The sequence below is a fragment of the Xenopus laevis genome, chromosome 6S (genome assembly GCF_017654675.1).
Source record: "Xenopus laevis strain J_2021 chromosome 6S, Xenopus_laevis_v10.1, whole genome shotgun sequence".
NCBI classification, from domain to species: Eukaryota; Metazoa; Chordata; class Amphibia; order Anura; family Pipidae; genus Xenopus; species Xenopus laevis.
This window is the reverse complement of record NC_054382.1, coordinates 102297977-102325627: the sequence shown is the minus strand read 5'-3', so window position 1 is coordinate 102325627 and position 27651 is coordinate 102297977. Positions and strand designations below refer to the sequence as shown.

Below are 27651 nucleotides of genomic sequence, written 5' to 3'. Positions count from 1 at the left end.
ATAAAATAATCCAACATATAAATCTGTAATTGTATGCTTTGATATACAGAAAGAAAAACTCCCCAGCAAATGAACAAGTGGCAATTACTTGATGTTAAAAATTGACAGTTTTGGTACTTTTAGGGGCAGATTTATCAATGGTCGAATATCGAGGGTTAATTAACCCTCGATATTCGACTGGGAATTAAAATCCTTCGACTTCGAATATCGAAGTCGAAGGATTTTTGTGCTATCTCCGTTCGAAGTAAAACCGTACGATCGAACGATTTAATCCTGCGATCGAAGGAATAGTGCCTTCGATTCGAAGAGTTCGGTCGTAGCGTACTGTCGAATAAGATCGAAGTAAGATCGAAGTAAGATCGAAGTGAACCTTGCCCCACTTGTATTCGAATCGAAGTTTTTATGCCCCACTTCCTTTTTGCCATTTTTTTCAAACAGGAAGCCCTCTAGAGGCCATTTTAGGTGCATTTTCGGCCTAATTGCGCACTTGCTATTTAGACTGCACAGGTGGAGGACGTGTCTGAGGCAGGTTTCCTTTTTTGACAAATTGTGGCTTGAAATGGCTGGGAGGAGGAGGATTGAGGAGGAGGAGGAGGAACGTCTCTCCAGCCCTGGGGAAGTGCCAACGGCGGCTGGATCCCACACTATGTGGGATCTTAGTCTTCGCAGGAGGGGGAGAGAGGGGGGCACAGGCTGGGGAGTCACTGGGAGGGGTTCCTGGGGGGAGAAGGAGGAAGAGAGTGGGGGGTCCCGTAGGGGAGGGGAAGAGAGTAGGTCAGGTGGGGGGTCCCGTAGTGGGGGTGAGAGTAGGTCAGGTGGGGGGTCCCGTAGAGGGGAGGAGAGTAGGGCAGGGGGGTCCCGTAGAGGGGAGGAGAGTAGGGCAGGGGGGTCCCGTAGAGGGGAGGAGAGTAGGGCAGGGGGGTCCCGTAGAGGGGAGGAGCGTAGGGCAGGGGGGTCCCGTAGAGGGGAGGAGCGTAGGGCAGGGGGGTCCCGTAGAGAGGGGGAGCGTAGGGCAGGGGGGTCCCATAGAGGGGAGGAGCGTAGGGCAGGGGGGTCCCATAGAGGGGAGGAGCGTAGGGCAGGGGGGTCCCATAGAGTGGAGGAGCGTAGGGCAGGGGGGTCCCATAGAGGGGAGGAGAGTAGGGCAGGGGGGTCCCGTAGAGGGAGGGAGGAGCGTAGGGCAGGGGGCAGGAGCATAGTGTAGGGAGGGTGTCCCCCAGCCAACGCAGGGAGTCCCCCAGGGCACGCTGCGTGTCTCGCTCGCCATCTGGGGCACGCAGCGTGTCACGCACCCCACCCAGGGCTCGGAGAGGCTCCCCCAGGAGGAGGACACAGAGGCTGCCCAGCAGCGAGGAGGAGATGGAGGCACCACCAACTGCCTCAGAGAGGAGACAGGAGGAGGAGGAGGGTGATGATGACGGAGGAGAGGAGGGCCCCACCAACAAAATGGCCCGAAGGTTTACGTAAAGTGATGAGAATGGAGCACTGGTGGACGAGGTGGTAGCGCGATGGGATGTGCTGTTTGGGAGTCGGTCCCATCGTATCAGTGCTGCCAGACGTCAACAACACTGGCAGCAGGTAACGGACAAGGTGAACACTGTGGGCGCTTTACACAGGGATCGCCCCACAGTGTACTAGAGATGTCGCGAACTGTTCGCCGGCGAACTTGTTCGCGCGAACATCGGGTGTTCGCGCTCGCCGGAAGTTCGCGAACGTCGCGCGACGTTCGCCATTTTGGGTTCGCCATTGTTGGCGCTTTTTTTTGCCCTCTCACCCCAGACCAGCAGGTACATGGCAGCCAATCAGGAAGCTCTCCCCTGGACCACTCCCCTTCCCTATAAAAACCGAAGCCCTGCAGCGTTTTTTCACTCTGCCTGTGTGTGCTGAAGAGATAGTGTAGGGAGAGAGCTGCTGCCTGTTAGTGATTTCAGGGACAGTTGAAAGTTTGCTGGCTAGTAATCGTTTTGATACTGCTCTGTTATTGGAGGGACAGAAGTCTGCAGGGGTTTGAGGGACATTTTAGCTTAGGTAGCTTTGCTGGCTAGTAATCTACCTTCTACTGCAGTGCTCTGTATGTAGCTGCAGTGGGCAGCTGTCCTGCTTCTGATCTCATCTGCTGACTGCTGCAATAACAGTAGTCCTTGTAAGGACTGCTTTTATTTATTTTTTTGTTGTTTTACTACTACTACTACTACTACTATAAGAGCCCAGTGCTATTAGTCTAGCAGTGTTGGGGAGTGGGACTGGTGTGCTAATCTGCTGCTCCTAGTAGTTCAGCAGCACCAACTTTAATTTTTTTTTTTAATATTCATTTTTTTTTATTTTACTTTTTTTTATTTTACTACCGCTGTAGTAGTGTATAAGTTGACCTTTTAGGCATTATTTGCCCTGTAGGCATTATTTGCACACTGTTTTCTTCAACCCGCCATCTAGCTGTGTGACCTTGTTCACATTCTGTCTAAATATCCATAATATTACCGTCTCCAGAAAAAACACCGGAGTGACTTTTTTCAAGCAGCCATAATATATTTTACGTAATCCGTATCCACCGCTGTAGTAGTGTATACGTTGACCTTGTAGGCATTGTTTGCCCAGTTTTTTTGGCCGCAGCCACTGAAGCACAGAGGCCAGAAAAAATATGCCATATAAATGCTGAAAATAGTAATTTTTTGCCATACGTTGACTCAACGTATATGGCAAAAAATGACTATTTTCAGCATTTATATGGCATATTTTTTCTGGCAACTGTGCTTCAGTGGCTGCGACCAAAAAAACTGGGCAAACAATGCCTACAAGGTCAACGTATGGCAAAAAATGACTATTTTCAGCATTTATATGGCATATTTTTTCTGGCAACTGTGCTTCAGTGGCTGCAACCAAAAAAACTGGGCAAACAATGTCTACAAGGTCAACGTATGGCGAAAAATTACTATTTTCAGCATTTATATGGCATATTTTTTCTGGCAACTGTGCTTCAGTGGCTGCGTCCAAAAAACTGGGCAAACAATGCCTACAAGGTCAACGTATGGCAGTTGTTTAAAGAGAACAGTAGATTACTAGCCAGCAAAGCTACCTAAGCTAAAATGTCCCTCAAATCCCTGCAGACTTCTGTCCCTCCAATACAGAGCAGTATCAAGCAGATTACTAGCCAGCAAACTTACTATCATCTGTCCCTGAAATCACTAACAGCTCTCCCCCTACACTATCTCTTCCAAGCACACACAGGCAGATTTTTCAGATACATTTTTGCCCTTGATCCCCCTCTGGCATGCCACTGTCCAGGTCGTTGCACCCTTTAAACAACTTTAAAATCATTTTTCTGGCCAGAAATGTCTTTTCTAGATGTTAAAGTTCGCCTTCCCATTGAAGTCTATGGGGTTCGCGAACCGTTCGCGAACCGCTCGCGTTTTTGCGCAAGTTCGCGAATATGTTCGCGAACTTTTTTTCCGACGTTCGCTACATCCCTACAGTGTACAAGCGCTTCAGTGACCTGAAGCGTTGGCTAAGGGCAAAGCTGGTTACCAGGAGAGCTAAAGCCCAGAAGACCGGCGGAGGGCGAGTCCCTCCACTCAGACTGAAGCCCTACGAGCGCCGGCTTCTGGACATTTTGAGCAAAGAGGGCAGTGAAGGAGTGGACACAGACTGGAGAAGTAAGTTGAATTTTATAGAAACAAACATCTGACTCCTTTTTTCCACATTCACATCATTTAGATAAATGTCTAATTTCCCCTTTAGCATTTCACTTCTTTGCTAAAATATTGCTCCTGTTTTGCATTAGAGGAGTTTCTTGTGCTTTTCTTTACAACTTTGCTGTTTGTTCATTACTAGTTATTAAGTGCAGCTGTAACATAGACAAAATGGCAGCCATTTCTTTATTAACCATTTCCCCACTATAGTACAAATGTTTAGAAACTGCATTAAAGGGGTGGTTCACCTTTAAGTTAACTTTTAAGTATGTTCTAGAATGGCCAAGTCTAAGCAACTTTTCAGTTGTCCTTCATTATTTATTTTTAAAATTAAAGGACTCTTTCCAGCTTTAAAATGTGGGTCTAGAAATGCTCTGTAAGACTACACATGTGATGTTATTGTGAGTTTTTATTACTCATATTACTAATTAGACCATCCCCTAATTATATTCCAGTCTCTTCTTCAGATGAATGCATGGTTGCTATGCTAATTTGGACCCTAGCAACCAGATTGCTGAGACTGCAAAGTGTAGATCTGCTGATTAAAAAGCTAAATATTTTTAAAATCACAAGTATTGTCATATATTACATTCTCTCCTGCTCGCACCATTGCAAATGTATTTAAAGGAACAGTAACACCAAAAAATGTAAGTGTTTTAAAGTAATGAAAATGTCATGTACTGTTGCCCTGCACAGGTAATACTGGTGTGTTTGCTTCAGAAACACTACTATAGTTCATATAAAGAAGCTGCTGTGGAACAGGAATTAAAAAAAGTCTATATGGCACAGGTTAAATAGTGGATAACAGATAACTCCATTATGTTCTACAGAGTTTATCTGCTGTGTAACCTGAGCCTTTTCTCATTTGAATGGCTGCCCCCATTGCTACACAGCAGCTTATTTATATAAACTATAGTAGTGTTTCTGAAGCAAACACAGCAGTTTTACCAGTGCAGGGCAACACTTATATTTTCATTACTTTAAAACACTTATTTTTTGATGTTACTGTTCCTTTAAGTTTTAACCATTCCATCTCACTTGCTGTACCATTCCATTGGAGTTAGTATTTGGAATGAGAAATAAAATAGATTTGTAGCATGTGGGAGGTCTCTTGCAATTCCATATGATTTTGTTTTTTTAATACTTTTTTTGTTTTCTTTATTCACAATTGCAGTACCGCCGCAAACATCGCGGCCTGACTCGGACAGTGACCAGGACCAGGACGACGCCGCTCAGCAACCCCAGGAAGAGGGTGAGGCTGAAGATCCTGATAGAGCCCCGGAAGCTCAAGGTACAGACATGTTCAATGTTGTGGCCAATGTAGTTGCTTCCTCGACTTGTTTACAGCATTACTAATGTCCTATCTCACATTACAGAACACCGAGCTGAAAGCCGCGCCCAGTCACCAGCTGTGATACCTGTGGTGCCCCCCAGACGTAAGAGTAATTTTAGAACTAATAACCCCTTACTTTATTTGTCTGTGTGTCACCAAAGATGCCATGTATTGGTTAAGCTGAGCTCAGGAGAGGTGGTTAGGAGAATACAATAGGATCAGACAGTTAGAGCAGAGTTTCTATGGGAACCAGTAATGATATCTGCTCAGTGGCTGTTAGACTGGAGGGTGTGTTTAGTAATCTGAGCTGAGAAGAACTGAGCATGCTCATTAGCCAACAGCCAAAGGGAATTCCTGAGGGAGGGCCAGAGTGAGTTAGAAGAGGAGAAGGAATTCTAAGTGATTAAGGGGATACTGCAGACTTTACTGTTAACCTTTTAAAAACCAGTGGCAGGTATCTGAAGCTCCTCCTCACTGGGAGGGAGGGTTTACATGTCCTTTCAAACTTTTTTTTTGTCTAAAAAAAAAACAACTTGTTTTCCAAGCTACAGACTGGTGTGAAATTTTCACTCTAATGTTGTGTTTATGCCACCCCCACCCCAAAAGAAAACACCACCTCCAATCTAAATGTGGCCAAACACGGGCCAATAAAAGCTTCCTACAGACCGACAGCTTATTGGCCCGTGTATGGTGGCCCCCGACGGGCTTCCCCGATCGATTGGATGGGACTAAAATCCCGTCGGATCGCGGCCGCATCTGTTCGTTGATGCGGTCCTGCGATCCGACCGCCCGTTCCTATTCGTTAGGATCCGATCGTTGGTCCCTAGGGCCCACAATCGGATCAGCGCGATATTGCCCACCTCAAGGTGGGCATATCGGAGAGAGATCCGCTCGTTTGTTGTGGGTTATGCACATGTCCAATATATATACTTAAATTTGATTTTTCTTGTAGGTCGTGCTGCTGCCACTGCTGCTGCTGCAGCAATTGGGGGACCACCACAGGAGGAAGGACGGCGACTGGGTGAGCAACCTGCGGCACAACCGGGGCTCGTTGACGCCATGATGGCTGCCATGCAGCCTCTGCTCCACCAGCAGCGCTGCCAGGAACTCTGGATGAGGCGGTGGATGGCCCAAATCCATACGGATATTCGGGAGACCCAGGTGATCATCCATCGTGGATTCCAGGACCTGGTGGCAGCCCAGCCTCATCGACCAGGGGGCTCTGCTGAGGGTGAAGTCCCTGGTCCACCTGCTGCTCCCCCTCCACCCCCTTAAGCTCCTCAACATCGGAGGGAAAGGGGGCATAGAAGGGGACACTGTCCTGTCCGAGGGGACAAACGTCCCTAGCTCCAGTCTGTGTCATTTTCCATCTGACACTGGCCTCTTTGCCTATTTTTCTCCTGGTAACAAACTTTGCCCTATTGACGCTTCAGGTATCACTTTGTCCATTACCCAGCAATGGGACTGACTCCCAAACAACACATACCATTGTTTACACTGTGCTCCATTCTCATCACTGAGGGGTGCCATTTTAACATCTATTGGCACCCTTTCCAATAACACCTGGAAAAGCACTTCAAAACATCTAAGTGCATTTGCTCTAACATATGTATATATGTATGGTGTTATCAGCACCAAGGTGTGCCATATCTAACACCCATTGGCGCCCTTTCCAATAACATCTGGAAAAGCACTTACAAACATCAAAAAGTGCATTTGCTCTAACATATATCTATGGTGATGCTGCAGTGTTGCCAAACACATTCACTTGGCCAAAAAATGTTACATGTAAGGGTCAATGAATTCTATTGCAAGCATATGACTACACTTTTTTATGGTGTATTTATCACTAGTGCAGTGTTGCTTCAAAGGTTCCATATGCTAATCAAGCTCTGTATTTATGTGGTTTACATGTTATGTGCATTCATGTAACAATGGCCTATATTCTGCAACTGTCAAAGTGAAAACAGTGTACCTTGTGCTTTGCACTATGAAGTATTGTTGGCTACCTCTGGCCTACTTTGGCTACCCAGCACTCATAATAGGTGCTAACGCCTACTACCTCCTCCTCCTCCACCTGTGCTCATTAAATAGCAAGTCCAAGGTGTATGATATGCCTTAAAGGCACAAAGCATTGTTACTTTGCACGAGAAGTTATGTTGGCTACCTCTGGCCTACTTTGGCTACCCAGCACTCATAACAGGTGCTAACGCCTACTACCTCCTCCTCCTCCTCCTCCACCTGTGCTCATTAAATAGCAAGTACAAGGTGTATGATATGCCTTAAAGGCACAAAGCATTGTTACTTTGCACGAGAAGTTATGTTGGCTACCTCTGGCCTACTTTGGCTACCCAGCACTCATAATAGGTGCTAACGCCTACTACCTCCTCCTCCTCCTCCTCCACCTGTGCTCATTAAATAGCAAGTCCAAGGTGTATGATATGCCTTAAAGGCACAAAGCATTGTTACTTTGCACGAGAAGTTATGTTGGCTACCTCTGGCCTACTTTGGCTACCCAGCACTCATAATAGGTGCTAACGCCTACTACCTCCTCTTCCTCCACCTGTGCTCATTAAATAGCAAGTCCAAGGTGTATGATATGCCTTAAAGGCACAAAGCATTGTTACTTTGCACAAGAAGTTATGTTGGCTACCTCTGGCCTACTTTGGCTACCCAGCACTCATAATAGGTGCTAACGCCTACTACCTCCTCCTCCTCCTCCTCCTCCTCCACCTGTGCTCATTAAATAGCAAGTCCAAGGTGTATGATATGCCTTAAAGGCACAAAGCATTGTTACTTTGCACGAGAAGTTATGTTGGCTACCTCTGGCCTACTTTGGCTACCCAGCACTCATAATAGGTGCTAACGCCTAATACCTCCTCCTCCTCCACCTGTGCTCATTAAATAGCAAGTCCAAGGTGTATAATATGCCTTAAAGGCACAAAGCCTTGGTTGTTACTTTGCACTATCAAGCATTGTTGGGTGTCCAACACTCTACCTGGCCAGCACTAATCTCATATTGTTGATACTTTTAAACTGGCCAAATTGTCATATAGTGACAAGTGTCATTTGTAGATCATATTGATTGTTATATTATTGTTTTGGACACAAGCTTATCAAGGGCCAAATTTTTGGATACTGTTTTATGTAAAGTTGGCCATGATGAATCCTGGGGTGCATTAGCAATGTCATGCAACAAATGATTTGTAAAACGTTTGTAAAGCTTTTGCCCTTTGGTGGTCTATAGGGGCTGCTATATTTTGAAATATATGTTGAGTCCAAATTCCTCCTGTGGCTGGTACATATTTAATTATTTAAAATAAATATTGTGTGTTCCAAAAACAAAAACTTTATACAGATATAGATTGTCTTTTTATTGTTGTTCAACTTTTTTGGATTTTGACAAAGATTGTGTCAGTAAAGCCACTAAAACATTACTGGGTGTGTTTGTTTTTCTTTTTTGCCAAGGCGCTTGTCCAAAATAGTAACATGGGTAATGTCATTTCAAACAAGAAAACAGAAGAAGCCATACGTGTAGATCAAACAAGAAAAATTCATTAACACAAATCAAAATAAATTTAAGTAGCCACACAAAAGCCGGTCATTGCTAAACAAACACTGTCACTTACTGATATGTTTTCTAAAGGTGACTCCACCCAGGTTCAAATAAGCATTGGTCGCACAATAAAAGAGGTAATCCCCCCCCAAATGCAAATAATTGTGTGTGTGCAGATCCATTAAGAAATCATCCCCTTAACACATCTCACCTGTAAACTGAATCAGGTGGCAAGAATTAAAAGCCCTAACAAAGTTAGCTGATTGAACTAAACTACAGGTCCCAAGATGCATAGTGCATCTATTGTAGCCAGACTGCAAAAAGGGAAACAATTCTTGAAAATACATACATATCACCTTTAAAATAATATTTGAAGTGTCTTTGTATGAAATTGAAAATAGAACTTACCCACAAGCCTGCCGTCCGGCATTTCTCCTCGGGTAAAGAGGCCATGGAGAGCTGACTGACGCAGGATAGTGGCATCACGGACACTTCCGGGAAAGCCAGATCTCACACTCATGATGCGCATGTTGGAATCACACACCACCTGCACATTGATGGAATGGGAGCGCTTACGATTTCGGTAGCGCTCCTGGTGATGGCGAGGTGGTGTGAGCGCAACATGAGTGCAATCAATGGCTCCTAGGCAATTTGGAAATTGGCCAATTAGGAAAAAATCCTGTTTCAATCTTATCCACTCTGCCTAAATTGAGGGGAAGGAAATGAGCCTTCGCGAGTGCTGCAGTAGTGCCCTGAGCACTTGTGCTAACATCCTGCTAAAGGTGGACTGACTCATGCTAATGAGGCATGAAGAAACCTGCTGGAAACTGCCAGTGCCCGGGAAATGCAAAACTGCAAGCAGCTTGCACATCCCAGGCACTGCCTGAGACCGTGCCGTCACAGGTTCAAAGGCCTCACTGATGAGACCATAAACCTGCACTATGGCACGACTCAGGCGGAACATCCTCACAACCTCATCATCAGACAGCTCGTCCAAACAAAGTACAGATCTCCTGAAGTGACGAGGCTGCCTGATCCTAGCAGGGACAAGGTGTTCCTGCTCCTCAGCCTGCTCTTGGGCCTCAAAAATGGCTTCTGGCAAAATGTCCATTTTGCAAAAAATCTAAGCCAAATGGCATCTGGTGGGGGTTTTTATAAGTAAGCCAGTGTTTCCCAGCATTCCATGCAGCTTTTAAACATTTAACCATTTAGTGAAGCGTAAGGATAGATAGGGCCAATTAATATTTGAAGTGATGTTTAAAAAAAATAGAACTAAAAAATAATGTTTTAAGCCATTGATACTTGAAAATCTTAGGTTATATTCTGATAGATGCAAAAACAAACATGTTTCTGGTGTCAGTATTTATTTTAATGTAATTCACCAAACCTCTAGTGCAGCCAGAACTAAAAAAACAGTTTATAAAGTGATCCCTAGGTGTCACTATACACCCACAACAGTGGAGAGCACCAGCAAAGAAAAATAGAAGAAAATCGAATAGTCGAACGATTTTTTACCTCGACCATTCGATTATTTTCCTCGACTATTCGATCATCTTCGAATGTCGAAGTCCAAAATCAACTTCGGTAGGTCAAAGATGGGGTACAAATAAAACTTCGGGTGAAGATTTGATAAACAAGGTATCCTTCGAGTTGAGTCAAATAGTCGAATAGGCGAACTAATACATCCTTCGATAATCGTACTTGTCCACTTCGATTATCGAATTTGACTATTCACCTGATCGGAGGATTGCTCGACCGTTCGAATCGAAGGTCGAAGTCGAAGTAAAAAAACAGTCGAGGCTTAGTAAATCTGCCCCTTACTGTTAAAGGAGATGTGAAATGACCAAAGATCCATTTCAATTTCATTTTTGCAACACATTCATCTTCTGCTTGCCAGGTAGACTGTATTTTAATATAAATAATGGCTTGCAATTTAGAATATGATTAAATACATTAAAGCAGTAACACATTCATCCATCTATCTGCCTATGTACAGTAACTGTCTATCTATCTGTCTGACAGTTTGTCTGTAGTGAAAGATCATTTAACGCCTATAAGTCATTGTTGACTTTCTGAGTGTTCAGAACTGCTAGTTAAACATGAAACTTACCAGAGGTTTGGTTGCAGTACATGTTTATGTAACAATTTTTTAATGTTTCCATGTAGAAGTAAGTGGTGATTCAGGATACCACTTTCACATGAACCCAATATTGAATGGGATAGGTAAGATATGGATGAAGATGGGAATTGGCTTTTAAAACGAACTCACTGGGACAAAGGGCATTGGGCTGAAGGGGTGATTTCCACCAAACTGCAATACACAGGTAGGAGGCTAAAATATAAGACATGGTCCTCATCGCTAAAACCACCGCTATGCCATCACCTCTACTAAAACAATTGGCCCCTGTCCTTTCTCCAGTACTTACTCATATATTCAATGCACAACTAGCTTCTGGTTCTTTCCCCTCGTTATTCAAACAGGCCTGTGTCAAATCTGTTCTGAAAAAAGCTACACTGGACCCATCCTGTTTGTCTAACTACCACCCTGTCTCTCTCTTACCGCTAGCCTCTAAACTTCTGGAACATCTGTTTTTTCCCACATTACTAACTTTCTGTGCATCAATAATCTGCTTGACCCTATGCAGTCTGGCTTTTGATCTGCACACTCCACTGAGACTGCCTTATGTAGAGTTGCAAAGGCCAAAGTACACTACTCTATTCTCATTCTCCTGGACTTATCTTCTGCTTTTGATACTGTTGACCACTCTGTCCTCTGCTGTTCTCCTTGTATACTCTATCTTTAGGAGACCTTATATCTTCATTTGGCCTTAAATATCACCTGTATTCTGATGACATCCAGATATATCTTAAAAAAACAATCACTACTGACATTCAGACCCAGATCACAAACTATAAAAATAGGGGTGTGGAAGCACTCTAAAGGCTAAGTAATAGTATATTTAAGTATAAAGGAAGTGCTAGTTTTAATGCACATTCCCTGGGCCCCTGTCTCAAAAGTAAGTTTACAAAACAGGGGTTTTTAGTTACAAAGTTATGATCATAAAGTTGAAAAGCCACCATACCACGTCAAGGTAAACCCCACATGGCGGTCCCTAACTTGTTTGCCTTTCGGCCATAGTATAAAAAGTCTTACTGCATAGTAGCATTCAGTGTAATCAGTGTCTGTTGAACCTTGGTTTCAGTGAAAAGGATCTATCCTCCCCCGCCAGTATGCGGCTTTTAAGGGAGAGGCATTGTCCAACCAACGCCCATTTTTAAAAGTATAGGGCCCCATTAGTTTAAGGGGGGGTATGGGGTGCTATTAAAAACCACATGAAGCTCAGCCACAGCTTCTGGCAACAATACAATGTATAAAAATAGGGGTGTGGAAGCACTCTAAAGGCTAAGTAATAGTATATTTAAGTATAAAGGAAGTGCTAGTTTTAATGCACATTCCCTGGGCCCCTGTCTCAAAAGTAAGTTTACAAAACAGGGGTTTTTAGTTACAAAGTTATGATCATAAAGTTGAAAAGCCACCATACCACGTCAAGGTAAACCCCACATGGCGGTCCCTAACTTGTTTGCCTTTCGGCCATAGTATAAAAAGTCTTACTGCATAGTAGCATTCAGTGCAATCGGTGTCTGTTGAACATTGGTTTCAGTGAAAAGGATCTATCCTCCCCCGCCAGATCACAAACTGCCTAGTTGCTATCTCCGCCTGGATGAACCAACCTCAAGCTCAACCTCAAGCTCAGCTTGGCCAAAACTGAGATCATGGTCTTTCCACTCAAACCTAGCCCATCTCTTTCTTTCACCATTACAACTGATGGCAATTAACCCTGTTAACTCATCACGCTGCTTGAGGGTCATCTTTGACCAGTCTCTCCCTGTCTCTAACCATGTTAATACTACCGCTAAACCTGTCACTTCTTCCTCTACAATATAGCCAAGATTTGCACCTTTCTACAGACCTTTTCAGCAGACAAAACACAAAACCATGCCCTTATCCTATGCTGTTTAGAATATTGCAATCCCCTGCTAACCGGTCTTCCTGACTCCCATCTCTCTCCCCTCCAATCAATCTTAAACTCCGCTACCAGGATCCTCCTGCTCTCTCCTAAGAGGGAACCTGTTCAACTAAAACTAAAATCCTTAGCATGGCTGCCTGTTAAGCATAGGATATCATATGAAATCCTTCTGCTAACATACAAAGCCCTTTCATCCTCACTCCATTTCTTCACTTGCCTCACTCTACATTCCTGGTCTTTTTTTTTGCTTCTCTCAGAGCCACCTTCTTTTCACACACATCAGCATCCACTGCCACCTCTCATCTCAAACCGTTCTATCTTGCTGCTCCTTACCGCTGGAATTACATCCCTGAATTCCTCTTACAAGGAAAAACTTAAAGCCTACCCTTTGGAGCACTAGAACATTAGTCTACTCCTGGTAAATATTGGACAATGCCATCTTTACTTTGTGCCCTTTACCCCCCCTCCAATTTCTGCCTGTATGTTAGCCACTTGACTAGTGATGGGCGAATTTGCGCCGTTTCGCCGAAAAATTCGTGAATTTCGCGAAACGGTGAAAAATTAGCAAAATCTCCCCGTTTTTTGCTCCGCCGTTTTTTCGGAAAAAATTTTTTTGACGCCGGCGAATCTTTGACGCGAATTTTCGCTGGCGTTTCGCAAATTTATTCGCTGGCGGCGAATCGCGCAAATTCGCGCCTGGCGAATAAATTCGCCCATCACTACACTTGACCACTTAGACTGTTAGCTCTATGGGGCAGGGACCTCCTTCCCACTGCATCTCTTACCACATAACACTTAAGCTATGTCCTGATATGAGCTCTGTGTACTGTGTATATTTATTGTATTTATTGTGTACTGTTATATATTGTACTTTTATAAATTGTACTTGTATGAATTGAATAGAGCTGCAGCTCCTTAACAGCGCTTTACCAATAAAGTTATTCATACATACATACATACGCACTCAGCCAGTGAAGTAAAGACCTTATCACAAACTTACATTTTACTTTTAAACTTATATTACTTTTATGAGTCCTGGAATTACAGATGTACTGTTTGTTCCAAACCTGAATTCATTGTTACTTTTATATTAAAATCATGTCAATGGGCTGGTGAACTGAAATTAGAATTTTGCATTTAAATTAAGGATGGACATGTTTGTCTATGTGAATAGCGGTGCTAATCTTCAGAAAATTTGCATCTCTTTCTTGGTTGCAGCTAGTTACTAAATTGTCACTGCCTTTACTTCTGCAATGGAGGTTGGTAATGAAACTTGAGGAGTTCCATTTCTCATGTAACAGATTTGCTAAAAAAATGTATTTTCTATATAAGCAGTGTACTGCTTTTTTTTATTTTGTCATACTATACTTTTTAATATCTAATTATCTCTCAGAATAGCATTCATAGCTTTTGGATGATAATCATCCATTCAGAGTGATCTACAGAACCAGCCCAGAGGGAGCTTTTTGCAGCAGGTATCAGTATTTTGATGGTTTAAATTGCAATGTGCTATAGCCATTTTTTGTCTATTCATCATGCATTATGGGCCACATTAAACTTGATGAGATGAAAATATTTCTTAATTCAATTCAAAATTTCTGTTATAGACTTCTATTCAGTTATCATGAGATAAACCATCATGTATAATTAGAAATTTATTATATGATTTCACTTGTTTACATTATTGTTTTGCAAGTCTCAAATGAGGACCTGGAAGACTTTGGTGGCTAGAATATACATAACCCTAGCAACCAGGCTCTGTGTGAATGGCAGACTGGAACATCAATGGAAGAGAGTCTAAATATATTAATAAAAATAACGAGAAGTATACAGATTCTGCCTTATAATTAATTTGTTTTCTGGTCAGCTGGATCTCTTGCTCTAGTAAGCAGTATTTTTACAATAAAGTATGCAAAAGATAACATAGAATTGGAAATAACACTGAATGATTGAACTTGATGAACCAGCATCTTTATTTTCAAACCAAATTATCTATGTAACTAAAGGGCAGATTTAATAATATGTGAGTTTAGAGCTCACAACAAAAATAATCACTCACTTATATTCATTCCTATGGTATTTTTAAAAATGTATTTTACATTTTGATAAATTTACTCCTAAATTTTCTTAGGTTACTATCATCTAGGAAACTGCTTAGAATACTATCACATAACTCATTGATAAAGGATTAAAATATCCCACACCATGAAGACAAAGGGTAAAAACAACTAGTAGGGTTTAGTTTTCAACTGATTTAGGTTGTTCAAATTAAAAGTCTGCAAATTTGCCATATAAACTAGTGTTGCTGAAAAGCCATGTTAGGAGGTGCTGATTTGGAGAGACATGTTTCTAATAATAACAACCCATGAAGCATTAATATGAATAGAGCCTGATTAGGCATTTGTTCATGAATCACTTTGCTGAATTTAAAATATTAAAAATCCCTAGTTTATCCAGATTTGTATTTATAGCTCTAGTCTAGTAGATAGTACTGTCTGTTTTATACACCTGTAGTTTTGTACGCGAGGGTACAAGAAATATTTTCCTAGCAAAATCGAATCTCAGAAACCTTTTGAAAACCTCAGAATCAAGTCTTTAGTGTAGCTTTAGTCAGAGACATGTAATTTGTGTTTACAACATATCCTGGGAACCACATCACTCTAATAGGAAAATAACCTCACTGCTCATGAAAAAATCTTCCTTCTTTTTCAAACATACAATGCATGTTTTTAAATATCTTATTTAACTAAAGGTGCATGCTACTTGTAAAATGCTTAAAGGGATACTGTCATGGGAAAAAACATTTTTTTCAAAATGAATCAGTTAATAGTGCTGCTCCAGCAGACTTCTGCACTGAAATCCATTTCTCAAAAGAGCAAACAGATTTTTTTATATTCAATTTTGAAATCTGACATGGGGCTAGACATACTATCAATTTCCCAGCTGCCCCAAGTCATGTGACTTGTGCTCTGATAAACTTCAATAACTCTTTACTGCTGTACTGCAAGTTGGAGTGATATCACCCCCTCCCTTTTCCCCCCCAGTAGCCAAACAAAAGAACAATGGGAAGGTAACCAGATAGCAGCTCCCTAACACAAGATAACAGCTGCCTGGTAGATCTAAGATCAACACTCAATAGTAAAAACCCATGTCCCACTGAGACACATTCAGTTACATTGAGAAGGAAAAACAGCAGCCTGCCAGAAAGCATTTCTATCCTAAAGTGCAGGCACAAGTCACATGACCAGGGGCAGCTGGGAAATTGACAAAATGTCTAGCCCCATGTCAGATTTCAAAATTAAATACAAAAAAATCTGTTTTCTCTTTTGAGAAATGGATTTCAGTGCAGAATTCTGCTGGAGCAGCACTATTGACTGATTCATTTTGAAAAAAATTTTTTTTCCCATGACAGTATCCCTTTAAGTATGATAGTGTGAGCATTTAGTAACAATCAAATACAAGGTTAAATTGCACGTGAATTTTGAGAATTAAACCAATTACTCTTATTTGCGTCTAAATTAGTGGTTTGCTTTAATTAAATTGCATGATGGAGCCATACCAACAACCATCTGAAATCAAAACCATGTGAAGCATTTAAATTATTCAAAATATAATGTGGTTTGTTCTACCTTTTCTCTAATTTTCCAGGTGCCATTTGAAGGACATTTGTTGGAACGTTAGCTGGAACTGCTGGGCAGTGTATTGGTAATAATGTCTCAATAGAAGTAACGTTATCATCAATCATTATCAGCCCTAGATTAATTTTAGGTCTTGTTTACCTACATGGTTGTGCAATTCATTTAGATACAAGCTTGAAAAAAACTTCTGTACCAATCCATCCATAAAGATTTTACAATAAGTTTAAAAACAGGGAAAATACATAATTTGGATAAAAATAAGCATCCTTTAATGTATTTGCCATTGGCTCTTCTGTGGATTTTACAATACTTGTGTGATTTATAATGTAATAGATCTGAGTTCCTTAGAATCCATAAAATTTAGGAGAGCACATATCTAACACCATTAGACTTACACATGTCTTATCAAATATATAAAGAATGTATTTTAGCTTCTAAAGACTTGAGAACTTCAGAGTGAAAAGGTGAAGTAGAAATGTTTTCTGCTTCATTGCACTTCAGCAATTTTTGCTTATAATGGAAATGCTAAGCTCCAAAAATGTTTCCGTTGAGGTTAGAAGGATATCAAAGTATTTATCTATGTAGTAGTGAAAAGTGTATGAATGAATAAAATCTTAATGATATTCCAATGTCTTGGGGGGGGAATTTATTTAAGGTTGAATATCGAGGGTTAATTAACCCTCGATATTCGACTGTCGAAGTTAAATCCTTCGACTTCGAATATCGAAGTTGAAGGATTTAGCGATATTCGTTCGACCGAACGAAAAATCCTTCAAATCGTTCAATTTGAAGATTTTAATCCATCGATCGCACGATTTTTCTTCGACCAAAAAATGCATGGGAAGCCTATGGGGACCTTCCCCATAGGCTAACATTGACTTCGGTAGGTTTTAGGTGGCGAACTAGGGGTCGAAGTTTTTTCTTAAAGAGACAGTACTGCGACTATCGAATGGTCGAATAGTCGAACGATTTTTAGTTCAAATCGCTCGATTCAAAGTCGTAGTCGAAGGTCAAAGTAGGCCATTCGATGGTCGAAGTAGCCAAAAAAAACATTCGAATTTCGAAGTTTTTTTTATTCATTCCTTTACTCGAGCTAAGTAAATTGGCCCCTAAGTGTTTTTCAGAAACGTTCTTACGTTTCCAGAAATATGTTATGCAACCTCACAATGGAATTTTGCCAGGTATGAGCTGATGAACCCACTTTCGCAACATTTTTATCAAAAAATATTGTAGTCTTTTTAAACAACACAAAATTTGAAAAAATGTTTAAAATTCAAGTTGTAAAATAAATTTAAGCTTCATAAATAATCAAGTGGGTAAATCTGCATAATTTTCATTCTTTCAGCTTTAACATTTAGCAGTAGATTTATTTGTATTTCACCAACTGTGGTCAGGCAACTGATTGATGAAAAAGCAAGTGCGTTTCAGCAATCAGTTAATCTGGCTTGCTACCAAATGGCTTTTTAAAAAAGTGTTATATAAATTAATAGCTTGCCAAAAATTAACTTGTGCAAAAAATAATTGTCAGTGTTGGTTGATAAAAGCAACCAACTGTGAAGAAAAACAAGAAAGGTATTTACTTGCTTCATGCAATATACATAGCACTCCCTTAATACCACAAATGAGATTTTAACTCTCACATAAGGCATTATGGGCAGAGACATGCAAATCGCTCCTTTATGTCCTTTTGACCAACTATGCATCCAAAACCTCTGGGTTTATGTCACAGATTCAGCCTAATGGTTCAGAGCCATACAGTATATCCAAACTTGCGGACAACCTGTTTTGATCTTGTTAGATTGCATTAGTGCAAGATATTGTAACATGGCTTCTGAGTGTGTGGAGTAGCAAAGCAGATAACTGAACCTGGTTAGGGTGAGATGGGCTAAAAGAAGCCAAATGCTTGATTTTCTAGAACATTTTTACTAACATTTAGGAAAGTTTTTAACTAATTGGCACATTTACAAAAGATGCTAAAGGTGTAGATTTATCAGACTGTATGGGTATTAGTGCCGGGTGCAGGTCAGCAGAAGTGTTGAGCACTAATGCAAATCCAAGTCCTAATTCCACCTAGCAAATTGAACATGGAGAGAAATGTAAAACTTTACAATATAAATTGGCCCCGGAATTTAATTTGTAATTACCAGATGTTCTAGGCCAATAGGAGAACACGATTCTTTGCTAGTGACTGAGCTACATGAGATACTCTGTTGATATCCACAGGATATGCACTAAGATGATGGAAGAACTGAGGACTAAGGGGTATATTTATCAAAGAGTGAAGTTAATAGTGAAGTTCCATCACTAGAGTGAAATTCCGCCACTTCCCATTCATTTCTATGGGGTTTTTAAAGGTGTATTTATCAAAGGGTAAAATTTCACTTTCACCCATTGATAAATACGCCTTTCAAAATCCCATAGAAATGAATGGAGAGCTGCGGAATTCCACTCTAGTGGTGGAACTTCACTCTTTGATAAATTTACCCCTATATTGGGAACTAAAGCAGAGAATCACTGTAGTTTTAATAAAATGTCCCATTCTCATAATTTGTTGTTAAATATGTCAAAAACAGCTGTACAAAGTAAGACTCGTCTATGAAAAAAAAGTCTAATTTGCATATTTTTCCCAAATTGATATGCTCATTAATATATTTATAAAGCAACCACTTTTAAACGAGCTGCGCCCTGTGTGATCAAGAAAGTAATAAATTTCGTTAATGCATATTTCTAAGCTCCTTAAAGCCCTAAACAAATGTGCTTATCAACAATCTAATATTCATTTTAAAGAGCATCTAACTTAATTAGCAATTATGTCTAGAGTACATAAAAATTGTTGCTCCTATTTGCATAATATACAAAAACCTTTGTAAATATTCTCTGAAATATTAATCAAATTCTTAGACATAGAAACACCTTCACCTAAATTAAGCTTTAAAAGCACATTTACAATCTTGTTTAGTTCTTGCACTATATTTTTATCATCATTATTACTATTTGTTTTTCAAAAAGCACTTAATATGCCTGGAAATTACATTTATTTCTAATAAACTTTGTTAATGTATAGCTGTTAAATTAACATTGGAAGAGCAGGAATGTTTTACCCCATTATTTGTTAATTGTAACAGAGTACCATTATTGATTAAAATGTAAATGTGTTATCACATTTGTTATATAAATGAAGGTTATCGAGGCTAGTTGGGTTTTTCACATTAACTGCCAGAATGACTTATTGTTTTGCTCTTCTTGTGTACCTCTAAAGTTAATGATATTTTTACAAAAGTTTTTAGTTATAGCTTTAAAATTGCCTCTATTTAATGAGTATGTTTCATTTAAGCTCTCTCATTACGAAATAGCTAAAATGTTTTTCCTTTGGTTTTGATAACAGAAAGATACACCAGTCGATGAAATAAAAGTAGCATTTGTATAATACTATAAAACATACAATTAGGTCTAAAAGGTTTTTTCTACTGAAAGGCATATGAACATATTGAGTTACTAATCCTCTTGTACCATAGGCAGGGAAATCGCTCTCTGAACGTAACTGAACCATCCTACATTCGTTGTACATAAAAGTAAATTGTAATTTAGCAATTGAATCTATCTGTATGAATGCGCTCTTTTTGGAACATACATTTCAAGGATATCATTACATAGAAAAAAAAATTATTTACTGGGAGGATTATTTTTCATCTTTTTCATAAACATCCTGCTTAAGGGTTGAGAAAGATGCAGTTTTATCAACCCTTAAGCGGGATGTTTATGAAAAAGATGAAAAATAATCCTCCCAGTAAATAATTTATAAAATATAGCGTTATTCGTATAAACCAATTGCGCAGAATTTAACCAACTAGTTTTATACAGATTATGTCACACAGCACCGAGTATTGTTGCACCATAAACACTATAAGGGTGTGTTGTTGGCCATCTAGGAAAAAGATGGTTGGTGCATGACAACATGATCCTCTCTTACATTTTCAGGATGATGGACAACTGGCATTTCTTTTTCTGTTAGTTTAGGAGTGTCACTTAAAACAGCATCTGTTGTTAACGGAGAAGGTGTTATATTATTCTTGACCAAATTGCTTTTTTGTGTTAAACAACAAGGTTGTCCTGCGGGTGGTGGTTGTTGGTCTGTAAAAAAAAAGTCAAGAATGTGTAAATCATCCATAAGCAATTTAGGTATCTATAGATGGATAGATAAAATAGTTCAGTTAGATTGATAGATTCTATAAGTTCCATCACACAACTTAATTGGTTGATTGACCTTTAGCTTACATTCTGTAATGTTACATAATAAAATGTGACTCTCTCCACAATATTTGAAGGTGACACCCACATTTGTGTGAGAGGTCATATTTCAATCTTACTAAAACTTTTTCACATTTGACTTCCAAAGTAGTACATCCCCTAGGCATATTTGTGTTTCTGTTTCCAAACACTGGCTGGTTGCTAGGCTCCATTTGACCCTAGCAACCACATATATGCTAACAGTAAAAATAGGAGATATTGTAAAAAAAAAAAAATTACCAGGTGTTTGATAAGTGGATGCATCTTTTGTATCCACAACATCAAATACCCCAAACATGGATGAAGGAGAAATCTTCTCCCGTAGCACACAGAAAACTATCCAAGCTGAAATGGGCTGGATTTTTTGGCCTGAAAGGCATCTTCTGACATTTTTTGTTTGACTATTCTTTTGCAGTCATTTAAACCTTTTTTTATTGATATCAGAGGTTCTGCGTACACTGCTCACACTGTTGACAGATGCTGTTTTTTGTAAATAGGATGTTCAGACCTTGCCAGTTCCAAACAGATCAATATATCTTTCAATGATAGCTGTGATGAGTGCAAAATTCTCTTCACAGCTAAAACTGTGCCTATCGTCATCATCCACTGCATTAACATTGGTATGGTCTCGCAGTGAATTCAATTAGGTACAATAGTGCATTTTTTATTGCAGGTAAACACACACACATATGGGTTATTATGTCACTTAAACATTAAACTTCATTTTGAAAAAAAAAAACAACATAGGAGAAGATGACTTGGAAATAAAGAAAGATAGATGGTCTGTTTGGAAGGCCGGTAAAGGTTATTTTTGTGTACACTATAAGGTAATATAGAATATCCGGTTAAGTGCGCAATTGGAAAAAAAGTGTGATAAAAAGAAAAGTTGAGATTGTTTTTGTACACAGTGAAGTGAACATGGTTGGACTGTGGGGTGTTGCAATACACATGGGTGTGTCACGTTCGGCACCGTATATCCAGAACCCAAGCTAAGCTCCCTGGTCAAGGCTCTCACTTCCGCCTATAACCGCCGCCTTTCACCTCGGGGGGAGCCCTCGGCTAATCGGAATGCCGCCAGGTCTTATCTGAGAGAGGAGCAAAGCTAACGGTTCTGACCTAGCAAAGAGGCACGATCGTCTCACCAGGAAGGAAGAACACCACCAGGAACAGGCAGGCTGGGCCAGCACAAGCAGAGTATTGACAGACAGGCCGGAATCAGGATAGGAGAATTTAGAATAGTCAGTGGACAGGCTAAGGTTGGATTGGAGAGGTCAGAGTGGTCACAAGCAGGCAGGATCAGAATTGGAGAGGATAGAATAGTCAAAAAGGCAGGCAAGGGTCAAAACCCTTAAGTAATAGCAATTAGAATCAGGCATCTAGGAACTTTACAAATAGAACCTAACAACGGGCAGTGATTTTGAGTGCCAGGCCCCTTTAAATACTTTGAAGTTCATAAACTCGGAAGCGCGTGGCCGCGCACGCGATAGAGGAACTGGCGCTGGAAGGATACAGACGCATGCAGCAGACATCCTCGCCAACGGCACGCCATTCACCCCCGTATGCCAACGAGTGGACCACTAGACCACCAGAGTAACTATTCGTTACAGGGTGTATGTTTTGCAATGCCAAACATACCTGGAATTGCAAACTTGAAGTACACAAGCACTTGCAGCATGGAGGGCAAAGGCAGTCCCACACTTTTTTCCAGAATAGCAAGTCATTTTTATTGCATTCTTATGTCTGGTTGTGGTGTTTAAATAAAAATCTTTGATTGGTTGTGGTGAGCTAACAGAAGATGTTAATAGAAAGCTTAGGCAATATGGAGCTTAAGAAGGTAACCGGAAGCTAATTTCCACATGAAAAAACTTGACATGTGTTGTATTTGTGCAATTGGAGACAAAGGTAGAATTTCACGTGTTAAGTTGAGTTGCAAAAAAAAAGATAACGACAATAACTGTTCCCGCACAAAATGGGAGTCCAAAACCGAAACAGCGATAATGCAGTATAGCCAAATTGAACATTTCTTGCACTCACTAAATTCCATAAATACCGTATATACTCGAGTATAAGCCGACCCGAGTATAAGCCGAGGTACCTAATTTTACCTACATAAACTGGGAAACCTTGTTGACTCGAGTATAAGCCTAGGGTGGTGGTAAGTTTTCCTAAATTTGGCCACAAAAAATGCCTCACTACTTTTTTACACAACTCTCCAGTAGATCCATTAAGTAGGTTCAGCAAGCTGAAGTCAAGTATTTAGGGGTGTCCAAACTGTATATATATATGTATACTGTTGCCGCTTATCCACACCCAACAATTACATGTTAAAGAGAGAGGTGTGCAAAATTTTCCATAATAAATAGCAACCCCTGAGTGTTAATGGGTAGATTCTGAACCAGTAGTACTTAGCGTCACTGCTAGGATGAGAGAGAGAGATTTATATTATGGTTGCTAAATTAGGGCAAGATTGAATCAACACTAACACATGTATAGTATGTGTGTGTGTATATATATATATAATTAGTGATGGGCGAATCTGTCGCGTTTCGCTTCGCCGAATAATTCGCGAATTTCTAGCGAAATTCGCAAAACGGCGAAAAATTCGCGAAACGAGACGCGCGGCCTGATTTCGTCGCGCGACAAAATATTTTGTCGCGGACGCAAATAAGTGTTTTAACGCGCAACGTTATTTTTGACGCGCAGTGCAATTTGATAAAACCCATCTTCTATGGGTGTTTTGTTTGTATAACCTTTTTTCACCTTTGGGGCTACAGATAAAAATTTTCCCCTTAGTTTCAAGCTTTGTAGTCTGTGATGATAAATGAATATGGTATCTTTTGCTTTGTGTCTGAATGTGCTGAATTGGATTGGACTCAATGGGAAGACGAATACACATGCGTGTTTCACTTAGTATACTGCTACACACATGCCCTGCATTGTTAGAGGACTCCTATCTTGAAAAAAATGGCTCCCATTTTGCAAGTTTCTTAAACTTTTAACGTTTGTGGATTTTTTTACATTACCTCTGGTCAACTGGTAATGGTATCTACTACTACTCTATATCACTGTTTAACCAAAAAGTACCATCTGTACTTTATATATCTAATAGTAGATTACTAACACAAGTACAACTAATAAATCTGAGCAGATAGTATGTGGATGCTTTGTATCTCAGATAAAAATGAATAAACCATATGTTTATGTGAATGAACCTTATATTTACATCATGTAATTGTAATGATTCTGAAATACTATGTAATGTAATTTTAATGACTCAGATTAAGAATAGTCATCGTTGTGTTATTAGAATCCAAACAATTTCAAGTACCATGTGAGTATTAGTTTAGTTAAATGAAAAATTAACTCAAAATATAGAGATTTAAAAAACTTTTTTAATTTACAAAATAGCTCAACGGTGCTGCGTCAAAAATAAATTACAGTGGAGGAGGAGGAGGAGCAATTACCCTCTGCAGGGACTCCACAATATCCCTGACCTCTCCCAGATCCTGGCGCATGGCATTGACCTGGTGGACCAGGGTGACCAGGAGCTCAGTCTGGTCATAGTAGGCATGTTCGGTTTGTGTGCCTACACTGAGCCCCTGGTTAGGTGGTGGTGCCTGGTCCGGTGGTGCTGCCCGGTGAGGTGGTGGTGCTGCCTGGACAGGTGGCAGTGCTGCCTGGTCCGGTGGTGGAGGCGGTGCTGCCTCATCAGGTGGAGGCGGTGCTGCCTCGTCAGGTGGAGGCGGTGCTGCCTCGTCACGTGGAGGCGGTGCTGCCTCATCAGGTGATGGTGGTGCTGCCTGGTCAGGTGGTGGTGGTGGGACATTATCCCCATCATCATCGGGATCATCCTGGATCCACTCAGCTGGCAATGAATAAATTTCAGTTTGAGTAACACAGCAATTGCATTTGTACAGTATGAATTATACAGGATAAGGTGTCATGTTGTAACTACAGGAAAATTAACTTTATTGTAGTTAAGAAGGGAAACCTATTTATTCCGTTTAAATAAATCTACCTTTATGTGAAGTAAAATTCTTATTAGCCTTGTCACAGGCCTAAACAAATACACATTTGCTCCAAAATACCAAAATAAATAGGAATCAAGTGCAGGGCAAGATTTACATAGTAGGCACCCCTAGGCCCACTGCCATTTGTCGCCCCTGTCCCCTCCCCTTTATTCGGGCAAATTTTTATCATCTGGACAGGAGCAATGGGGATTGCTGCATGGGAAACTATTGTATCTCCTGTGCATCCCCAGTGTTTCTGAACAAATATGGGTGTGGTTGGGCAGCATGCCGCCCCCTAAAATCCTCCAGCCCTAGGCCCGGGCCTTGGTGACCTTTCCACAGATCAGAGCCTGATCAAGTGGCTTTATTGTAGTTAAGAAGGGAAACCTATTTATTCCGTTTAAATAAATCTTCCTTTATGTGAAGTAAAATTCTTATTAGCCTTGTCACAGGCCTAAACAAATACACATTTGCTCCAAAATCCCAAAATAAATAGGAATCAAGTGGCTTTATTGTAGAAGGGAAACCTATTTATTCCGTTTAAATAAATCTACCTTTATGTGAAGTAAAATTCTTATTAGCCTTGTCACAGGCCTAAACAAATACAAATTTGCTCCAAAATACCAAAATAAATAGGAATCAAGTGGCTACATTGTAGTTAAGAAGGGAAACCCATGTATTCCATTTAAATAAATCTATTATAATCTGTTTAAATAATCTCCATTTGACAGCTCATTTACTTGTTATCTAACTTGTCTGCAATTATGTCAGTCAGTCAAAGTCAACTGTTCCAATCCTAATTACAGTATTCACTTAAATACATTTTTGCTGTAAAATAGCAAATCATTATAAGATGTTTTCTTTTTAAATAACTCTACCTTCAACCTCCACGCGCAGCTCTTCCACAAATGCGCTGTGGCGCCTTTTCAGATCACTCCAGATCCTCTGGAGCTCCCTTAGGCTTAAGCGCAAGCGGAACTCCCTCCGCAGCCTGCGCCTCAGCCTTTCCATTATGCTCCGTCGGAGCGCCTGGATGCCTCGCACACCAGGAGGGATATTGTCGTATCCCTCCTGGTGCAGGTACCTGACAAAGTACCTTAGCTGGTCCCTATTCATCATGCCAGGTCCTGACATTTTCAAAATGCACTCCTACAACTGTAAGCACGGGCGGGGCTATTTATAGTGGCGACGCCCGTTTTTGACGCGCACACGACTCGCGTCACATGACGCGCGCGCGACGCGCGCACGCATGCGCATGCGCAAACACAGTTTTGCTATGACGCGCGCCGAATCGCGGCGCCGAAATTGTTAAATTGACTACTGTAACACTCAAATACATTGATTTTTTTAAATAAATTATATTAAGTCACACTATATTTGGTAATTAGGCACTATTAGAAGTAACATTATTCCCCTAGCAATCATGCATTGATTTAAATAAGAGACTGGAATATGAATAGGAGAGGCCTAAATGGAAAAAAGTAGCAATGACTAACAATACATTTGTAGCCTGACATAGTATTTGCTTTTTAGTTGCGGTCAACTCATTGACCCACATTTAAAAGCTGCAAAGAGTCAGAACTTAGAAGAAAAAGGCAAATAATTAAAACCAAATTAAAAGTTGCTAAGAATTTGCCATACTATTGCATACTAAAAGTTACCTTAAAGGTGAACCACCCCTTTAATGGCTTTGCACTGGATCTATGAATACGTTGTGTAAAGTGTTTGGAAACAAAGGATGGTGTTTGTTCTCTTTGAAGGTTATGGACAGCAAACTGGGACAAGACTGCTTGTGAAGTTGAAAGTTGCAAAATAGCAGATGCAGCTGAAAGTGGGATTTAAGATGGACATCATCTAGGAATGAAATTCCTCTTTCCATTAAGCAAACTGTGTTGTGTTTATTTAACTCAAGGACAAAAGCATTCATAGAGGACAAATTCCATCTAAATTATTGCTTACAGCATGAATTTAAGTAGAGTTTATGGCTATGTTTGCGTCACCCAGGGTTGCCAGGTTGGTTGGTTTCCAGTCAAATTTACTGGGCTGATGGTTGGGGCCTGTTTGGGCCTCTGTTTAATTTGAATGCCAGGGCCTATTTTGACTCCCAGACCAGACATGGCTTTGGGGCTACCATTAAAACATTTCCCTTACTTTTAAGCTTTGTACACAGTGATAAATGTATATGCCATGTTTTGCTTTGAAATCAATGGGAAGAGCAATTCGGAATTTCGCACCTATGTTTCACTCAGTTACTGCTACACACACATGCCCTCCCTGTATACATTTTTAGAGCACTCCTATCATTTCAAATGAAAGAATAATGACTGAGGCACAGGACTTTTGGCCGCAGTCGTTTCAGGGGTAATAATAGTGTGAATACATTTGACAACCAAGCAGCAAGCATTGTTGTAATCAATTGTACTAGAGCCAGAAGAATAAAATGAGGCAGGCCTCAACCCGAAGAAATTAGCCCACTAAGCAGCAAAAATAGAAGCAACATAATTAGAAGCCATGTTAGGCCTCAACCTCCAGAAGAAATTAGCCAACAATGTGGCAGTATTCGAAGGAACATTTTTAGAAGCCATGTTAGGCCTCAACCCAAAGAAATTAGCCAACAATGTGGCAGTGTTCGAAGAAACATATTTAGAAGCCATGTTAGGCCTCAACCACCAAAAGAAATTAGCCAACAATGTGGCAGTATTCGAAGAAACATTTTTAGAAGCCATGTTAGGCCTCAACCACCAGAAGAAATTAGCCAACAATGAGGCAGTGTTCGAAGAAACATTTTTAGAAACCATGTTAGGCCTCAACCTCCAGAAAAAATTAGCCAATTTAGCGGCAAAAATTATAAGCAACCTATTTAGAAGCCATGTTAGGCCTCAACCCAAAGAAATTAGCCAACAATTTGGCAGTATTCGAAGGAACATTTTTAGAAGCCATGTTAGGCCTCAACCACCAGAAGAAATTAGCCAACAATGTGGCAGTGTTCGAAGAAACATTTTTAGAAGCCATGTTAGGCCTCAACCACCAGAAGAAATTAGCCAACAATGTGGCAGTATTCGAAGGAACATTTTTAGAAGCCATGTTAGGCCTCAACCCAAAGAAATTAGCCA

The 27651-nt window shown here is 40.6% G+C and overlaps 1 protein-coding gene across 1 annotated transcript; it reads left to right on the top strand.

Annotated features, from left to right (window-relative positions):
• Positions 1-1359: 1359 nt before the first annotated feature.
• Positions 1360-6906, top strand: LOC121395117. The gene is made up of 5 exons (XM_041567700.1): positions 1360-1463; positions 3508-3650; positions 4861-4977; positions 5063-5122; positions 5972-6906. The coding sequence occupies exons 1-5, from the start codon at positions 1360-1362 to the stop codon at positions 6292-6294; spliced, it is 747 nt and encodes a 248-aa protein (XP_041423634.1). The 3' UTR covers positions 6295-6906.
• The last annotated feature ends 20745 nt before the right edge of the window (positions 6907-27651 follow it).

What these genes read in the sequence shown, in the direction of transcription:
- LOC121395117 (XM_041567700.1), top strand. Translation starts at nt 1,360, where the DNA reads ATGGAGGCACCACCAACTGCCTCAGAGAGGAGACAGGAGGAGGAGGAG. An exon ending in TAGAGCCCCGGAAGCTCAAG is followed by an intron (nt 4,978 to 5,062) that starts GTACAGACATGT and finishes CTCACATTACAG; the next exon opens with AACACCGAGCTGAAAGCCGC. An exon ending in ACCTGTGGTGCCCCCCAGAC is followed by an intron (nt 5,123 to 5,971) that starts GTAAGAGTAATT and finishes TTTTTCTTGTAG; the next exon opens with GTCGTGCTGCTGCCACTGCT.